The sequence below is a fragment of the Oncorhynchus mykiss genome, chromosome 8 (genome assembly GCF_057628025.1).
Source record: "Oncorhynchus mykiss isolate SJ-2025 chromosome 8, ASM5762802v1, whole genome shotgun sequence".
In the NCBI taxonomy this organism is placed as follows: Eukaryota; Metazoa; Chordata; class Actinopteri; order Salmoniformes; family Salmonidae; genus Oncorhynchus; species Oncorhynchus mykiss.
Window position 1 is genome coordinate 75,575,691 of NC_143029.1, and position 15,735 is coordinate 75,591,425.

At 44.1% G+C, this 15,735-nt stretch overlaps 1 protein-coding gene and 1 long non-coding RNA gene across 4 annotated transcripts; both read left to right on the forward strand.

Moving 5' to 3' along the window:
- The first annotated feature begins 2,238 nt into the window (after positions 1–2,238).
- LOC110530527 (myocilin) lies at positions 2,239–6,186 on the forward strand. Its single transcript, XM_021613688.3, has 3 exons — positions 2,239–2,995; positions 3,669–3,752; positions 4,955–6,186. Exons 1-3 carry the CDS (start codon positions 2,512–2,514, stop codon positions 5,755–5,757), a joined length of 1,371 nt encoding a protein of 456 aa, XP_021469363.3. The 5' UTR covers positions 2,239–2,511; the 3' UTR covers positions 5,758–6,186.
- A 6,203-nt stretch (positions 6,187–12,389) lies between these two features.
- Positions 12,390–14,599, forward strand: LOC110530528 (uncharacterized). 3 transcript variants are annotated; one of them, XR_016482606.1, is made up of 4 exons: positions 12,390–12,477; positions 12,630–12,722; positions 13,148–13,323; positions 13,506–14,022. It is a non-coding gene; the product is annotated as an uncharacterized LOC110530528 (long non-coding RNA). The 3 variants fall into 3 exon arrangements; XR_016482605.1 differs by lacking the exon at positions 13,506–14,022 and having other exon boundaries at positions 13,163–13,302; XR_016482607.1 differs by lacking the exon at positions 12,390–12,477 and having other exon boundaries at positions 12,558–12,722; positions 13,184–13,323; positions 13,506–14,599.
- Positions 14,600–15,735: the final 1,136 nt, after the last annotated feature.

Sequence of the window (15,735 nt, forward strand, 5' to 3'; positions counted from 1 at the left end):
TTCTAAAGGCACTGTACACTTCTGGGTGCTGTCGCACAGCAGTAGTCAAACCACTTGGGCTGCTGATAAATGGAAAGAAATAACATTATCTGCTTTTGTGGTCTGTCTTTTTTATTTCAAAAATACTAAATAAGCCATCCTAATTAAGTGCATGGCAGAGGCATCAGGAGTCCATTTTAAGCAGCAGTCTGGTGTCTCATTGGACTAAGGGACCACAAACACCACACAGACTGTTGATCTGCCATTCATCTGCCATTCATCTGCCATTCATCTGCCATTCATCTGCCATTCATTCGGCGAGGTGTGTTTTAGGGAACTACATGTAGAATTGGTTTGCACTCAGTTACAAATTACAGGCGGCACTCTGTTCAGAGGTGCTAAGTACTCTTGGATGGCAAATGCTACCGGTATGTCCGTGCCCCTCACTGAGAGACTGCAGCTGACCGCCTGTAGACTGCCTGTATTTTCTCTGTGGCCACTATGAGGCAGGGGGCCAGGGGCCATGGACAGGGCTGGAGAAAAACAGGATGCCTGAAGCACCGTAACTTTACGTCAGAAAAAAACATTGGAGAGGTGAACGAACGTACGGTGGAAACACTGCTGGAGATTCCACAGTGAAACATGAAGCATATCCAGTTGAGCCAACCAGGGGAGTTTGAGTTTGATATTGTGGAACAAAGACTTTTTAGTGAGTATGTGGTGAATTTAAGTTGGAAGCATAGGGGTGGAATGACTGGGAAGGGGGGAGGGAATAGAAAATAAATCATCACTCAAGCAATGTTTTGAATTTGAGGCGACCGTAGCTGTGCCAAGAGTAAATATGCAAAAACCATTACTCCGTTCCCCCGAGGGGAGGGGGAGAGGAGATGGAGCATCTGTTATTATCTTAGTGATTCTCCCTGCTACCTCTCCTCTTCTTTCTCTTTTTCCTTTAATCCACTATCGTGTCTGAGCCATGTGGTTCCAACCTGCTCCCCTGTCCCCTCCCTCAGTCATAAACGTGTGTGTGTGTGTGTGTGTGTGTGTGTGTGTGTTGGCACTTCACAAAACTGGCCCCCAAAACCAACTGACAGAGGCAAGACACGAATGTTCACCTGGTACAAAACAAGGTTTGTTTTGTCTCCAGATCACCAGATCAAACCAAAGGACATGACCCCCTTTAGGGCTGCTCCCCAGGGAGAAGAAGGTGGCTTGCCAGGGGGCCCGGGGGAGAAAGTTGGGAGGACAAGAGGGAGGGAGAAAAGAGAGGGTGGCTAACCAGAAGGAGGGGGGAGAAGAAGGTGGATAGCCAGCAGGAGAGCAGTGGAAGGAGAGGGAGGCAGAGAGAGAAGTGGGGGGTGGGGATTCCTGCATGTGACGGAAAAGAAAGGGGAGGTGACTAAAACCCTGTCCCAACGTTCTGATATGAATCACGTTGTAATGAAAGATTTCTGTTACACAAGAGTGGGATGATGTCCAGTCAAATATTCCCTAATCATCCCGATCCTTTAGCTAGATTTATGATGCCAGAGTTAAGCAGCCAGATAAAGAAAACTATGGGTTAGGGAGGAAGGATGGACCATCTGTGCTCACCACATTCCTAATCCTAACCACCCTCCAGACATCCTGCCCTGGCAGAGCAGAGTGCCAGACTGCCCTCAGGTGTACAGGTGAACTGATTTTCCCTTAGATTTGGGACCAGGCTAAGCTGGGTTGGCCTGTTGTGGGGGGCGAGGGGTGGACGGCAGCTGGACATCCCAGACCTGTTCAGACTAAGGCAAGTAGACCGGATGTAATGGTGCATTACTGAACCTTAGCCCAGAGCTTACCTGTACTTCACACCTAAAATGCAGGTGCATAGGATGCTACCTAACTGGTGATAAATCAAAGAGATATTGGACATTGTGCCTGGGGAGAGTTTAATCATATGGTGATTTCATTATATAACTATCGGCTATAAAGGAAGTAAACACTGAGTAGCCATCGTTACTTTGATAAAAAGGGGATCAGACAGACAGACACAAAGACGCTCAGTATAGACAAATACAACCTATGTTTTGATAAATAACTGCAGACATACAGTATACTGCAGACAAACAACTATTACAGACAGACTCAATAAAACATAAACAGAAAAAAACGAACTGTGTTAAATCCACTCTCTATCTCAGGACACATGGTGTCACACCCCCTAGCTACCCCCCCCCCCCCCCCCCCCCCCCCCCCCCCATGCCCCAGCCATGATCCTTGTCCCCTCCCACAGTATGCTAGTTGACTGTATAAATATCCCACTTGCAGCATGTTCTAACTCAGAGAACAACAGACAGTGACAAAAGACCAGGGACGAAGTCAGAAATAAAAGAGACCACGCAAAGAATTTAACAGGATATAAACCTGATCTCAGCTGAAAGGTTCCATCACAGGTCCTCTGATCCATCAGAAAGAAAGAAAGAAAGAAAGAGAACAACTCCTGAAGGACCAAGAGAGTGATCCAGTCTGAGACCCAGGTGATCCATCCACCTGTCCTCCAGAATGTGGCTCCAGGTAACCTTGGGTCTGTCCTACCTGGTTCTGAGCTTCCAGAGCCAGGACAGCGCCTCCCTGAGACGCTCCAATGACCACACGGGGCGCTGTCAGTACACCTTCACCGTGGACAACCCTGCCGAGGCGAGCTGCTCCGGGACCAGCGAAGGACCAGATATGGAGGTGGTGAAATCTCGTCTCACCCTGCTAGAGGCCCTGGTCAGCAGGCTGCTGGGGGGCAAGGGAGCAGGGGGAGAGGGTCCAGGGGGTGGGGGAGACAAGACCATCCAGGAAGCATACTCCCAGGCCATGAGAGATAAGAGCCAGCTGCAGGGGGACAAGGAGCAGCTGAACAGGCAGGTGCAGGAGCTCCAGAGGAGGGTGGACGAACTGAGTGCGGCGGCTGAGACACTGCGACAGAGACCCTGCCACCAGCACCAAGCCACTGGAGCAGGACTCCCACTTCACGAGCTCAACCAGAGACCAGCCAGCGGTAAGTCTCTACTGTCTCACATCATCACTTATAACCCACCCCTGAACTGTGTGAAAATGCATTATTATATATACTTTTAGAGAAAAGAGTTCCTAAAGGGTTCCTTAGCTGTCCCCATAGGATCCCTTTTTGGTTCCTGATAGAACCATCTGTAGAAAGCATTCTACATGGAACCAAAAAGTGTTCTTCAAAAGGTTATCATATGGGGACAGCTGAAGAACCCTTTAAGTTTCTAGATGGCACCTTTGTTTCTCGGAGTGTATGTGAGTTAGGAACTGTGGATTGTGAGTGTTTGTTTATCTGATCTGATCAAAATCAAAGTGTTCTAATGTAAACAGAGTGGAGTACAGGTCAGGTTTCAGTATGCACTGCTTGGTTGGGTTAGCGGAATGGTATTTACACAGATTCTGCTTCTACTACTCTGTCACTTGCGCGTTGCATGTTAGTTTAAGTGTCTGTGATCCTTTGGGGAATGCAATAACTCTGCTAAATAGGGGGCTGCGCTGCATGTCAAATGACTGGAGAACATATCAAGATGCCTTCATGTTGTCAGTGTGTCATCTTTGAATGTGTTCAGGATTATTGATGCTGGATATTTTGAGTTATTTATGACTTCAGCCACCAAATAAACATTGACATTTTTTTTATTTCTCTCTCTCTCTCTTCCTCTCAGACTCTCTCTATCAGGAGATGAAGGCAGAGGTGACTGAGGTCCCAGCATCACGTCTCATTCAAGACGCTGGGCAGAACCACGCAGGTTGTTTTTTGGGATTGTTTTTGTTTTTGGGAACAAAACCTTTAGATTACAGATTATTGTATGGGACCATATACAACAAAATGTTGAGAAATACTTTTTTTATTGAGTAAATATATTTATTGGTTTCTTTTCATTGTGAAAAGAGATATGGAAAATGTAATGAATTGAATGTTATTTGTTGATGTAAAAATCCAAATGTACAGATTTTAAGGTTAGATTTGGGGTGGGGTCAACAGAAATTCTGGCAAAACAATGGGGTCTTGTAGAAAAAGGTTGAAAACCACTGATTTAACTTGTATCCATCTCCCCCTAGTGGCTTCTTAAAGTCACTACACACCAACTACACTGAACAAAAATATAATGCAACATGCAACACTATCAAAGATTTTACTGTTACAGTTCATATGAGGAAATCAGTCTATTTAAATAAATGTATTAGGCCCTAATCTATGGATTTCACATGACTGGGAATACAGATATGCATCTGTTGGACACAGGTACAGTATGTTAAACAAAATGGGCCTCACAATGGTTCTCAGGATCTCATCACGGTATTTCTGTGCATTCAAATAGCCATCGATAAAATGCAATTGTGTTCATTGCCCATAGCTTATGCCTGCCCATACCATAACCCCACTGCCACCATGGAAAACTGTTCACAACGTTGACATCAGCAAACCGCTCGCCCACACAACACCATCGAACATACTGCTAAATTCTCAAAAACTGCACACTCCCTCAAAACTTGAGACATCTGTGGCATTGTATTGTGTGACAAAACTGCACATTTTGGAGTGGCCTTTTATTGTCCCCAGCAAAATGTGCACCTGTGTAATGGTCATGCTGTTTAACCAGCTTCTTGATATGCCAAACCTGTCAGGTGGATGGATTATTTTAGCAAATGATAAATGCTCACTAACAGGGATGTAAACAAATATGTGCACAAAATTTGAGAGAAATAAGCTTTTTTGTGCGTATGGAACATTTCTGGGATGGTTTATTTCAGCTCATTAAACATGGGACTAACAGTTCACATGTTGTGTTTATATTTTTGTTCAGTGTATTATGTATATGCACGTCACCCCTAAAAACTAAAATAAATGAGAGATGATCATAAAGGTAGTGATCATATTTCACAAAGCACATATTCCAATTTACTTGATTGATTGAATTGAATGTAACTACCCTCTCTCTGTGTCCAGGCTGTGGTGAGCTGGTGTCTGTGGGAGAGCCCGTCCTGCACCGAAAGGCTGACAGCATCACAGGGAAGTACGGGGTGTGGCTGCAGGACCCTGAGCCCATGGCCTCTCCATACGGAAACAAGACGGTGTGGCGCATCGACACAGTGGGCACGGACGTCCGCCAGCTGTTCGCCTATGAGGACATGGAGCAGTTTGCCAAGGGCTTCCCCATGAAGGTTATGGTGCTGCCAGAGCCCGTGGAGAGCACAGGGGCCACCCTGTACCGTGGTTCCCTCTACTACCAGCGCCGACGCAGCCGCACCCTGCTCCGCTACGACCTTGCCTACGAGAGCCTGGCAGCACGCCTGGACCTCCCCCACGCTGGCTTCCACGGCCAGCACCCCTACTCCTGGGGCGGCTACACAGACATCGACCTGGCGGTGGACGAGCAGGGCCTGTGGGCCATCTACAGCACCAGCAAGGCCAAGGGAGCCATCGTGGTGTCCCAGCTGGACCCTGAGAGCCTGGAGGTGAAGAGGAGCTGGGAGACCAACATCAGGAAGAACACAGTGGCTAACTCCTTCATGATTTGCGGTCGGCTCTACACGGTGGCCAGCTACACCGCCCCAGACACCACCGTCAACCACGTGTTCGACACGGCCACCGGCCAGGGCAGAGTCATGGCGGTGCCCTTTAAGAACCACTACCGCTACAACAGCATGGTGGACTACAACCACGCCCAGAGGAAGCTCTATGCCTGGGACAACTTCCACATGATCACCTACGACGTCAGCTTGGGGAGACCCAGCAGAAGCAGCCAATAAGAGGAGGCTGGGCAGAGATGATGGACTGGTGTGGCGTGAACTCATACGCTGTTACTAGAATATTATCAACCAACAACATTACTAACAGCTTTATAATCAGATCACAGCGAGGCCTGTTGCTACTCTGTCTACTACAATGCATTTTTTTTCTACTAATGTAAATAAGTGAATGAATGAATGAATCTTACAATAAAATTAATGGCAGGAGATTCACTAAGGTGGAACTCCATGTAAACAGTCTGAGATATTGCTCTTCCTGTATTATATACGATGTATTTTACTTATTTTAATTTAAAAATGTACTGTACTGTCCATGTTGAGTCTATATTCAAGTTGTATCTTCACTATTGTGTATTATATGGGCTCCAAATTACCATTTGTATGTAATTTTATCTCTCAATAAATATTAAAATGATAGAGATCCCTAAAGAGTTGATCAGTCTGCATTTGTTCAGTCCAGTGGCACGCCCCCCTCAGAGAGAGAGAGAGAGAGACACAGCTGCATGTGAGCTCTCACATTTTTCAACATGTTTTTAGATTTGGAATTAGATCAACTTGGATTTTTCGGCAGGTACATATGCAGGATGCTACCCTCCACAGCATGGACTTCGCTCCAGATAAAAACTCCAAACCGACAACCTAATTTTGACCAAAATGAACCCTAGAGATTACTGCTTCTAATGTTTTTATTTTACCAAGCTATATGGAGGGTGCTCTAGCAGACAAACATCAGAGACCTGAGGACACCATCCAACCTGGAACTGAGTGAGTAGTGTTTGATCTGATGCTATTTTGAAATCCAAGAATAAAATGAAAAAATGAAAAAAAATTAACATAAAGTACATTACAATGATATATTTGACTTTATGGGGACTGAATGCTGAGTTAAGGCTGTCAGGCTTGCAAGGACAGACCAGATACAAATTCAATTAGCACCCAGGTGTGAAGTAAAAGGTGTCGAGGCCTTTGGGCCAAACAAGTGGCATGAGTCTTTGAAGCCTCCTCTGAAGCCCCCTCCTGCTGTTCAAAGACCATCCACTGGCTTTTTCTACAAGAAATCTGACTCCAGAAATAGAAGCTTCTCCCAAGTGGGTGTGACACCAACTCCTGTTGCCTGCTGCACTGCTGTTTGGATTCCACCTGGCGATCTGTTTATCGTCTGCCCTGGCCTGTCTCCCCCTGTCTAGTACAGGTACCCCCACCACACTCCCGCATCTCTCCCAAGATTTTGCTCGCCTCCAGCACACACACACTGTTGTGACGAGTGACTCTGAACTTACATTGGCTAGCCCCAAGTCGTTATATATCATTTTTTTATTGTGCATTTTGCTATTTTTCTATTTTCCTCATGACTCCTGCATACTTTGTTGACTACAGACTTTCTTTAACCAACCGTGGGAAAGACTATGTTTGTTCCCACACTCGGGACTCTGACTCTCTATTGGTTACACAGACTCTTGGCCTCCCATCCTATTCTAACCACCTATTGCCGGCTTTGTATTCATGCTACCTGATGAAATTGCTGTACAATATGATCTTGTTGTCATCTGATGCACATTCAGATGTCATAATTCAGCATTGCAGAGCTCTCCCTGTCCTCTGCCATGCCTTGATTGTATTACTGTTGATGATATCTGGAAATGTGCATGTATACCCTGGCCCATCTACTGTTGCTAGCCCCAATTCTGACTGGTTCACTGATTTCTGCTCTCGATAAGCATGGGTTTTCTGCACATTAACACGAGAAGCTTATTACCTAAAATGGATAAATTGAAGGTGTGGGTTCACAGCTCGAAACCAGATGTGTTGGTCATTACTGAGACGTGGTTAAGGAAGAGTGTTTTGAATACTGATGTTAACCTTTCTGGTTATAACCTTTTTCGGCAAGACAGATCTTCTAAAGGTGGTGGAGTGGCAATCTTTACCAAGGATCACCTTTAGTGCTCGGTTGTCTCCACCAAGTCTGTGCCCAAACAATTTTGTTTGCTGGTTTTAAGCATTAAACTTTCAAATAGCTCTTTGTTGACTGTTGCTGGGTGCTATCGTCCTCCATCAGCACCGGCCTGTACCCTACCTGCCCTAAGCTCTCTCCTGGCAACTTACACTAAGTCTGAATTTGTCCTGCTTGGTGACCTAAACTGGGACATGCTTAAACCACCTGACCAAGTCTTAAAGCAATGGGACTCCCTAACTCTTTCTCAGATTATTACCAATCCCACAAGGTATGACTCCAAACACCCAGAAAAGGCTACTCTCTTCGATGTTACCCTCACAAATAATCCTGACAGCTATCAGTCTGTTTTCTGTAATGACCTTAGTGATCACTGTTTTACAGCCTGTGTTCGTAATGGCTGCTCAGTGAAACGACCTGTCCTGATTTGTCATAAATGCTTAAACTTTAATGAGCAAGCCTTCATGAACTGGTCTCTGTAAACTGGTATAGAATCAGCTTGATCCCCTCTGTAGAAGACGATTGGACCTTATTTTTGATATTTTCAGTGGTATTGTTAAAAAACACGCCCCCATAAATAAAATGAGAATTAAAAACAAGTTCAGCCCCTGGTTTGACCGTGATCTTGCAGAGTTACTCCACTTCAAGAATTGCATTTGGCGAAAGGCTCGGCACACGCATACTCAGGCTGACTGGCTATCGTTTAGGCAAATGAGAAATAAGTGCACTCAGGCAATCCGGAAGGCCAAAGTTAGTTACTTTAAGGAGCAGTTCTCTCTCTGGGTGTCTAAGCCCAAGAAGTTCTGGAAAATTGTTAAAGACCTGGAGAAAAAACCCTCCTCCTCACAGCTGCCCATGTCCCTTAATGTTGATGATGTGGTTATTATTGACAAGAAGCACATGGCTGAGGTTTTTAATCCCCACTTCATTTAGTCAGGATTCCTATTTGACTCAGCCATGCCTCCTTGCCCATCCAACATTTCCTAATCTCCCACCCCTTCTAATGTGACTATCCCCAGAGGAGACTCAGTGACTTGACCCCAAAAACCCATCTGGGTCAGATGGTTTAGACTCTTTCTTCTTTAAGGTTGCTGCCTCTATCATCGCCAAGCCTATCTCCAACCTTTTCACCTGTCTCTCCTCTCTGGGGAGGTTCCCATTGCTTGGAAGGCAGCCATGGTTCACCCTTTATTTAAAGTGGGAGATCATCAAGCTGATCCTAATTGTTATAGGCCTATTTCTATTTTGCCTTGTTTATCAAAAGTGGCTTTCTTGATGTCTATAGTATTCTTTTGGGTATGCAATCTGGTTTCCGTTCAGGTTATGGATGTGTCACTGCAACCTTAAAGGTCCTCAATGATGTCACCATTGCCCTTCGTTCTAAGCAATATTGTGTTGCTATTTTTATTGACTTGGCCAAAGCTTTTGATACGGTAGACCATTCCATTCTTGTGGGCCGGCTAAGGATTATTGGTGTATCTGAGGGGTCTTTGGGTTGGTTTGCTAACTACCTCTCTCAAAGAGTGCAGTGTATAAAGTCAGAAAATCTGCTGTCTCAGCCACTGCCTGTCACCAAGGGAGTACCCACACACTTCTCAATCTACATCAACATCACAACGCAGGCAGTAGGAAGCTCTCTCATCCATTTATATGCAGATGATAGTCTTATACTCAGCTGGCCCCTCCCTGGATTTTGTGTTAAATGCTCTACAACAAAGCTTTCTTAGTGTCCAACAAGCTTTCTCTACCCTTAACCTTGTTCTGAACACCTCCAAAACAACCTCCAAAGTAATGTGGTTTGGTAAGAAGAATGCCCCACTTCCCACAGGTGTTTTAGTACCTCTGAGGGTTTAGAGCTTGAGGTAGTCACCTCATACAAGTACTTGGGAGTATGGCTAGACGGTGCACTGTCCTTCTCTCAACACATATCAAAGCTGCAGGCTAAAGTTAAATCTAGACTTGGTTTCCTCTATCGTAATCGCTCTTCTTTCACCCTAGCTGCCAAACTAACCCTGATTCAGATGACCATCCGACCCATCCTAGATTACGGAGACATAATTCATAGATCGGCAGGAAAGGGTGCTCTCGAGCGGCTAGATGTTCTTTACCATTCGGCCATCAGATTTGCCACCAATGATCCTTATAGGACATATCACTGCACTCTATACTCCTCATCTCTGTATACCCGTCGCAAGACCCACTGGTTGATGCTTATTTATAAAACCCTCTTAGGCCTCACTCCCCCAAATCAAATCAAATCAAATGTATTTATATAGCCCTTCGTACATCAGCTGATATCTCAAAGTGCTGTACAGAAACCCAGCCTAAAACCCCAAACAGCAAGCAATGCAGGTGTAGAAGCACCCCCCTATCTGAGATATCTACTGCATCCCTCATCCTCCACATACAACACCCGTTCTGCCAGTCACATTCTGATGAAGGTCCCCAAAGCACACACATCCCTGGGTCGCTCCTCTTTTCAGTTCACTGCAGCTAGCGACTGGAATGAGCTGCAACAAACACTCAAACTGGACAGTTTTATCTCAATCTCTTCATTCAAAGACTCAATCATGGACACTCTTACTGACAGTTGTGGCTGCTTTGTGGGATGTATTGTTGTCTCTACCTTCTTGCCCTGTGTGCTGTTGTCTGTGCTCAATGTTTGTTCCATGTTTTGTGCTGCTACCATGTGTTTATACCAGGTTGTTGTTATGTTGTTTTGCTACCATGCTGTGTTATCATGTGTTGCTGCCTTGCTATGTTGTCTTAGGTCTCTCTTTATGTAGTGTTGTCTCTGTTGTTGTGATGTGTGTTTTGTCCTATATTTATATTGTATTTATTTATATTTTTTAATCCCCGGCCCCCATCCCCGCAGGAGGTCTTTTGCCTTGTTAGGCCATCAATGTAAATAAGAATTTGTCCTTAACTGGCTTGCTTAGTTAAATAAAGATGAAATACAAAATAAATACTTTTTTTTTAAATTACATTTGAACAATTTGCACTGAGGATTTTCATGATCACATATCCAATACTAAAACTTGAGGGTATAACTGCATGTTGGAAAAAGCCACCCAAAGTCTTGACATGCACAGCGAACTACAGAATAAGCCACAGTACACAAAGAGCAAAGCATTTCGGAAGAGACAATGCAGGTTTGTTTTTAACCGGTCATGTGGTGCCATCTGCTGGCCAGTAATTGACATGTCTAGTATCATTTCAATGAGTTCTAAGAAATTAGCTATGTAGCCTGGAATCTGCATTTAGCCGTATTCAGTGTGGATTCCAGGCTAACAGCTATGTGCCTATAGAATAGTCCGTAGGTCTATAGTTTAGGTGCTGATTACTTCATCAACCTAGCCTGGAATCCATGTGCTTCATCAACACATTGCCACTTCATCAACATAGCAACTGGAGCTATTGGACCGAGCTAGCTAGTCTCTAATTCTGACCTCCATAATGGCTTGAACCAAGTGTTATACTGTTAACACCTAGAGACATGTCGGTTGGGGTGGTGGTCTACAGAATGTTGGCATGGGTGGGCATTCAACAACACTGGGGAGGGTAGGTATTGCTCGGATGTTACCATCGTGTGTGTGTGTGTGTGTGTGTGGCAACACTGTAAGGAGACTAATGACAGCCAGGAGATGACACTCGGCAGCAGCTGCTGTGCACACTAATGGAAACTTTGCTTGGGGTGGGTATGGTACCAGTTCACCCCCCACACGGACAGAAACATACACGACAATAGGGCCATACCACAGCACCCTACTGTATATGGAATGAGTGTCACGGGCTTCCTCCTCATCTGAAGAGGAGAGGCGAGAAGGATCGGAGGACCAAAATGCAGCGTGGTATGTGTTCATGATGAAATTTAATAAAGAAGACACTGAACACACTATACAAAACAATAAACAAATAACGACTGTGACGCTAAATGAGAACTGTGCTGACACAAGCAATCAACATAGACAATCACCCACAAACAAACAGTGAAACCCAGGCTACCTAAGTATGATTCTCAATCAGAGACAACTAATGACACCTGCCTCTGATTGAGAACCATACTAGGCCGAAACATACAAATCCCCAAATCATAGAAAAACAAACATAGACTGCCCACCCCAACTCACACCCTGACCATACTAAATAAATACAAAACAAAGGAAATAAAAGTCAGAACGTGACAATGGGTCTCTTAACCAGGAACCATGCATGATTTTTATGTCTCTCATTCTCACTGTTTTACCAACAGAATTTCACTTCCTCTCTGAAATAAACTTTGTTGTTCGATACTTTCCGTCGTTTTATCCTATTTCAGTGTGAAAGTCATAGGTTGGCAAAGTCTTGATTGTGTCATTATCTAACACTGTCTGTCACTTACCAGTAGAACCTGTATGTAACACACAATTAAAACAATATATCGTTAATTCTTGCACACCCATGAAAAAATATATATATTTTCAAACGACAATAGCTATGGGGGCTGTGTAAAGTAAATATACATGAAAAAAATATATATACCGCTCCATAGAGCCAGTGACAAAATGCACTATTAGTCTTTACATTTTCATCAACTGTAACTGAATGCCACTTGGCAATTCGTAGAACAGATCGAAAAACAGTAAATGCATTGCATTCCACAACAATAAATATTTAAAGACAAAATTGTGGTGAGGGGGGGCGTCACCACCAGCTGGGCCAGCAGGAAGTGGGCACACATGGCAGCCAGCGTGGCCAGATGGTTAACGGTTTGTCTACACTACCACACGGTAATGGATACGTGCGGTTTAGGCCCCCCCAGAGTAGCTCGCTTTTGGGTGTGCTGGAAGCATATGGCAGCACGTTCGATGTTGCGTCAAGAATTCATCATAGCAAGTTTGTATGAAAGTCTGGTTATTACATTTTATGAATTTATTCACAGGTACATTTTAAAGATGCTCTAAAACGCTCTGGTGACAAACAAACGTTTCTTCCCTGTTTCCAATCGTCCACATGGCTGGGATAACCTATTCAAGTAAGTTAAGTAAATAACGTTATTTCGAATGTAAAATCAAAACATGTATTATTAGCCAACTAGCTACAGTGCAGGCTAACGCAAATGAGCTACTAATGTAGCTAGCTAACGTTAGCTATCTAGCCAACTTTACATACGTATAGATAGCTAAGTGAGTTAAATATCACCCGCTACTTAACTTCGTATTAGCTAGCTATCTTGATGTATTTATCACTGTAAAAAAAAAACACTCCAAATGCATTTGTAGGCAGGTAGCTAGCTAACAGCCATGGAGAAGGGTGAAAGGATAGCAGCTCCAACTGTCAAAGTGAGAGAGTAGGCTATTCTGGATAGGGTATGGACTTTTGTAGTTCCATTCCCATTAAGTGAGGACAGTGATAATAGTAACATAATATTCAGTGCAGTCTAATTTTAGTATAATGAAGTCTGTTTCTTGTGAGGTTTTCTGTCCTCCGATACAGAAGCCTGTCTGCAGATGAAGAGGTTCCAATGAAGAGCAGTGGTTCTCAGTCCTGGTCCTGGGAACTCAAAGGGATGCACGTTTCTGTTTCAACCTTAGCATGACACAGCTGATTCAAATGATCAACTCATCAAGCTTCAAGTAGTATTTATGTATTCATTTGTGATGCTATCCTTGATATGATCCTGCTATTGTCACATGCTACACATGCATCTATCTATCCAATGTTATCATGATTTGTTATGAGGAATATTATACTTTAGTAATCCACAATGACCTGGTGATGTGAAAGTCTAATGACATTATCTTCCATATTCCTACAGATACCTTGTAACAGGACATTATTTCAAAACGATTGCCTACAGTTACCGTGTAGGGCACTGCAGGGTTGGGTGACCAGGGCCATCTGGGACTGCCTCCTGGGGGAATTCAGGCGTGTGAAGGCTACCTGTGTCCTGCATAATATAATGGACACGAGGACCAGGAGGGGATCTGCAACTCGCCACCATGTGCCATAGGAGAAGTCTGCTGCTCTTCAGGATGTTTCAAGGATGGGGTCCAACAATGCGGCAAGAGGCGAGAGATCTTCACCTCCTACTTCTTCGAAGGGTGTGCTGTTCCCTGGCAACACCATAGACTACACTATGAACAACCAAAGGCTCTTTTAAGAGCCATCCACATTGCAATAAGAGTATTCTTCCATTTGCTTAGCTATGTCAACTGCAGTTGTTCAATTCCCAGTTTCTCTCCCTTTTAATTTCTACTTCTCAGGTGAGGGTGCTGTTTAGGTAAGGGTGTGATGTCTGTACAAAAACAAAACAGGCTATTTTAAGTCTCCCATATTGAAAAGATGTAGAACAATTAGACACCCTATAACCCACACTTATGTATCAATCTGATTCATGGGTTGTGCAGTAAGCAGACTCAGGTGTATAACTGTGGCTCCTTCCACATTCAAAGAATAGGTAAGAGGGCCAACCATGGAGAATAGTAAGACACTTAATTATTTCTATAACTGCGCTATATTTTTTGTCCTCGTAAGTCTGCACGTTTTTCCAGCATGCATTACTCTGCAGCCACTTAGTGTGGACACCAGGTGTGGCCACACACACAGATTCCTGTTGAACACTTGTCTCTTTAACTACCTTATTTTCTCTAACAGTCTCTGAGAGATTATTAGGGTAACACTGTAATTCATTAATCATATACTGTCTTCCCTGCTCCTCTGTTCTTTCCCTTTGTCTTTTACAGCTCTCTTGCCACCTCTTTCCTCCCGTTTTTATAATGCACAACAGATGTGCATTGAAGTACAGATTGAACTTGTATTTATAATATTACAATTATATTTATAATGCATATATTATGTCATAACATTTGGATAATTAACTTCTTTCAATAAAGCATTTCACATTCTCTACTGGTTGAAATTAAGTCTCCTTTGATGAAATACTCCACGAAGAAGGTAGAGAACATGTTGGAGCGGTTCTGGGCGGGAGGCCTCTGACAGTGGAACAAAGTCTTCACAATCCGGACCAGGTCCAGGAGTAGAGCTGATGATGACAAGGGGAGGAGAAGAGAGAAACAGAGTGAGCAAGGAAGAGTTGTTCAGTCAACAGGATGTTTCAAGTCACCATACCACAAATGCCATGGTAAAATATTGGCCCATGCAAGGTTCTAAAGAGTCTTAAAAAGCAATTGATAGGCCATCAATTGCCCATCCTGGGAACTCTTCCACTAGGAAAGTATGACACAACCTTAAGAACTCGAATCAACAACCCAAATGCAGTGTTATGTAAACACATCGATATCGTTGTAATCGTGAACAGCCGCTTCTGTTTTTCCTTTGACTCTGCAGAGGTGACACTGTCGGCAGGTTAAAGGCAGGGAACTTTCCCATGGACCCTGGTATTTGGCGCAGGCCCACCGCCATGCCAGCTACTACAGACCGGCTCGATGGAGCCACGATTAAAATGGACACTGCCCTGAACGCAAAATTAATTGGCAGATCTAAAGGAAATATCAGACACTTTCGTGAATTGATAAACTGTTTGCCAATTATGCAGCTCTGTGTGTGATATTGTCCAGACCATTAACCTAATGCAGCTTTAAAGGGATGGTTTCACTGTGAAGTAAACAATACAAGGTGCCGATGAACCAGGGCACGGAGTGGCCAGTGATCTCCACCGACCTCACCAGGTGCAGAATGCTGCCACAGGAGGAGTCCTCAAAGACGCACACCTCTAGCTGCTTGGAGAGCCACAGGTTGCTAGCTAATAACAACCAGTATGTCTCCGGGGCTCGGCCCACCCAGTCTCTGGAGTAAGACTCTGGGTTAGAGCGTTCTAATCACCTGTAAAAGCACACTGGACAGGTATATAGAACATGTGCAAAAATGACCATAACAAGTGTTCTAATCACCTGTAAATGCGCACTGGACAGGTGTAAAGAACACGTGTAAAACGTACTGTTGACGCTTGAAAAAAGCAAAAAAATGATAACACGTCCAAGTCACCTGTAAACGCTTTTTATAAATAGTTTTTGTATTTTTATCAC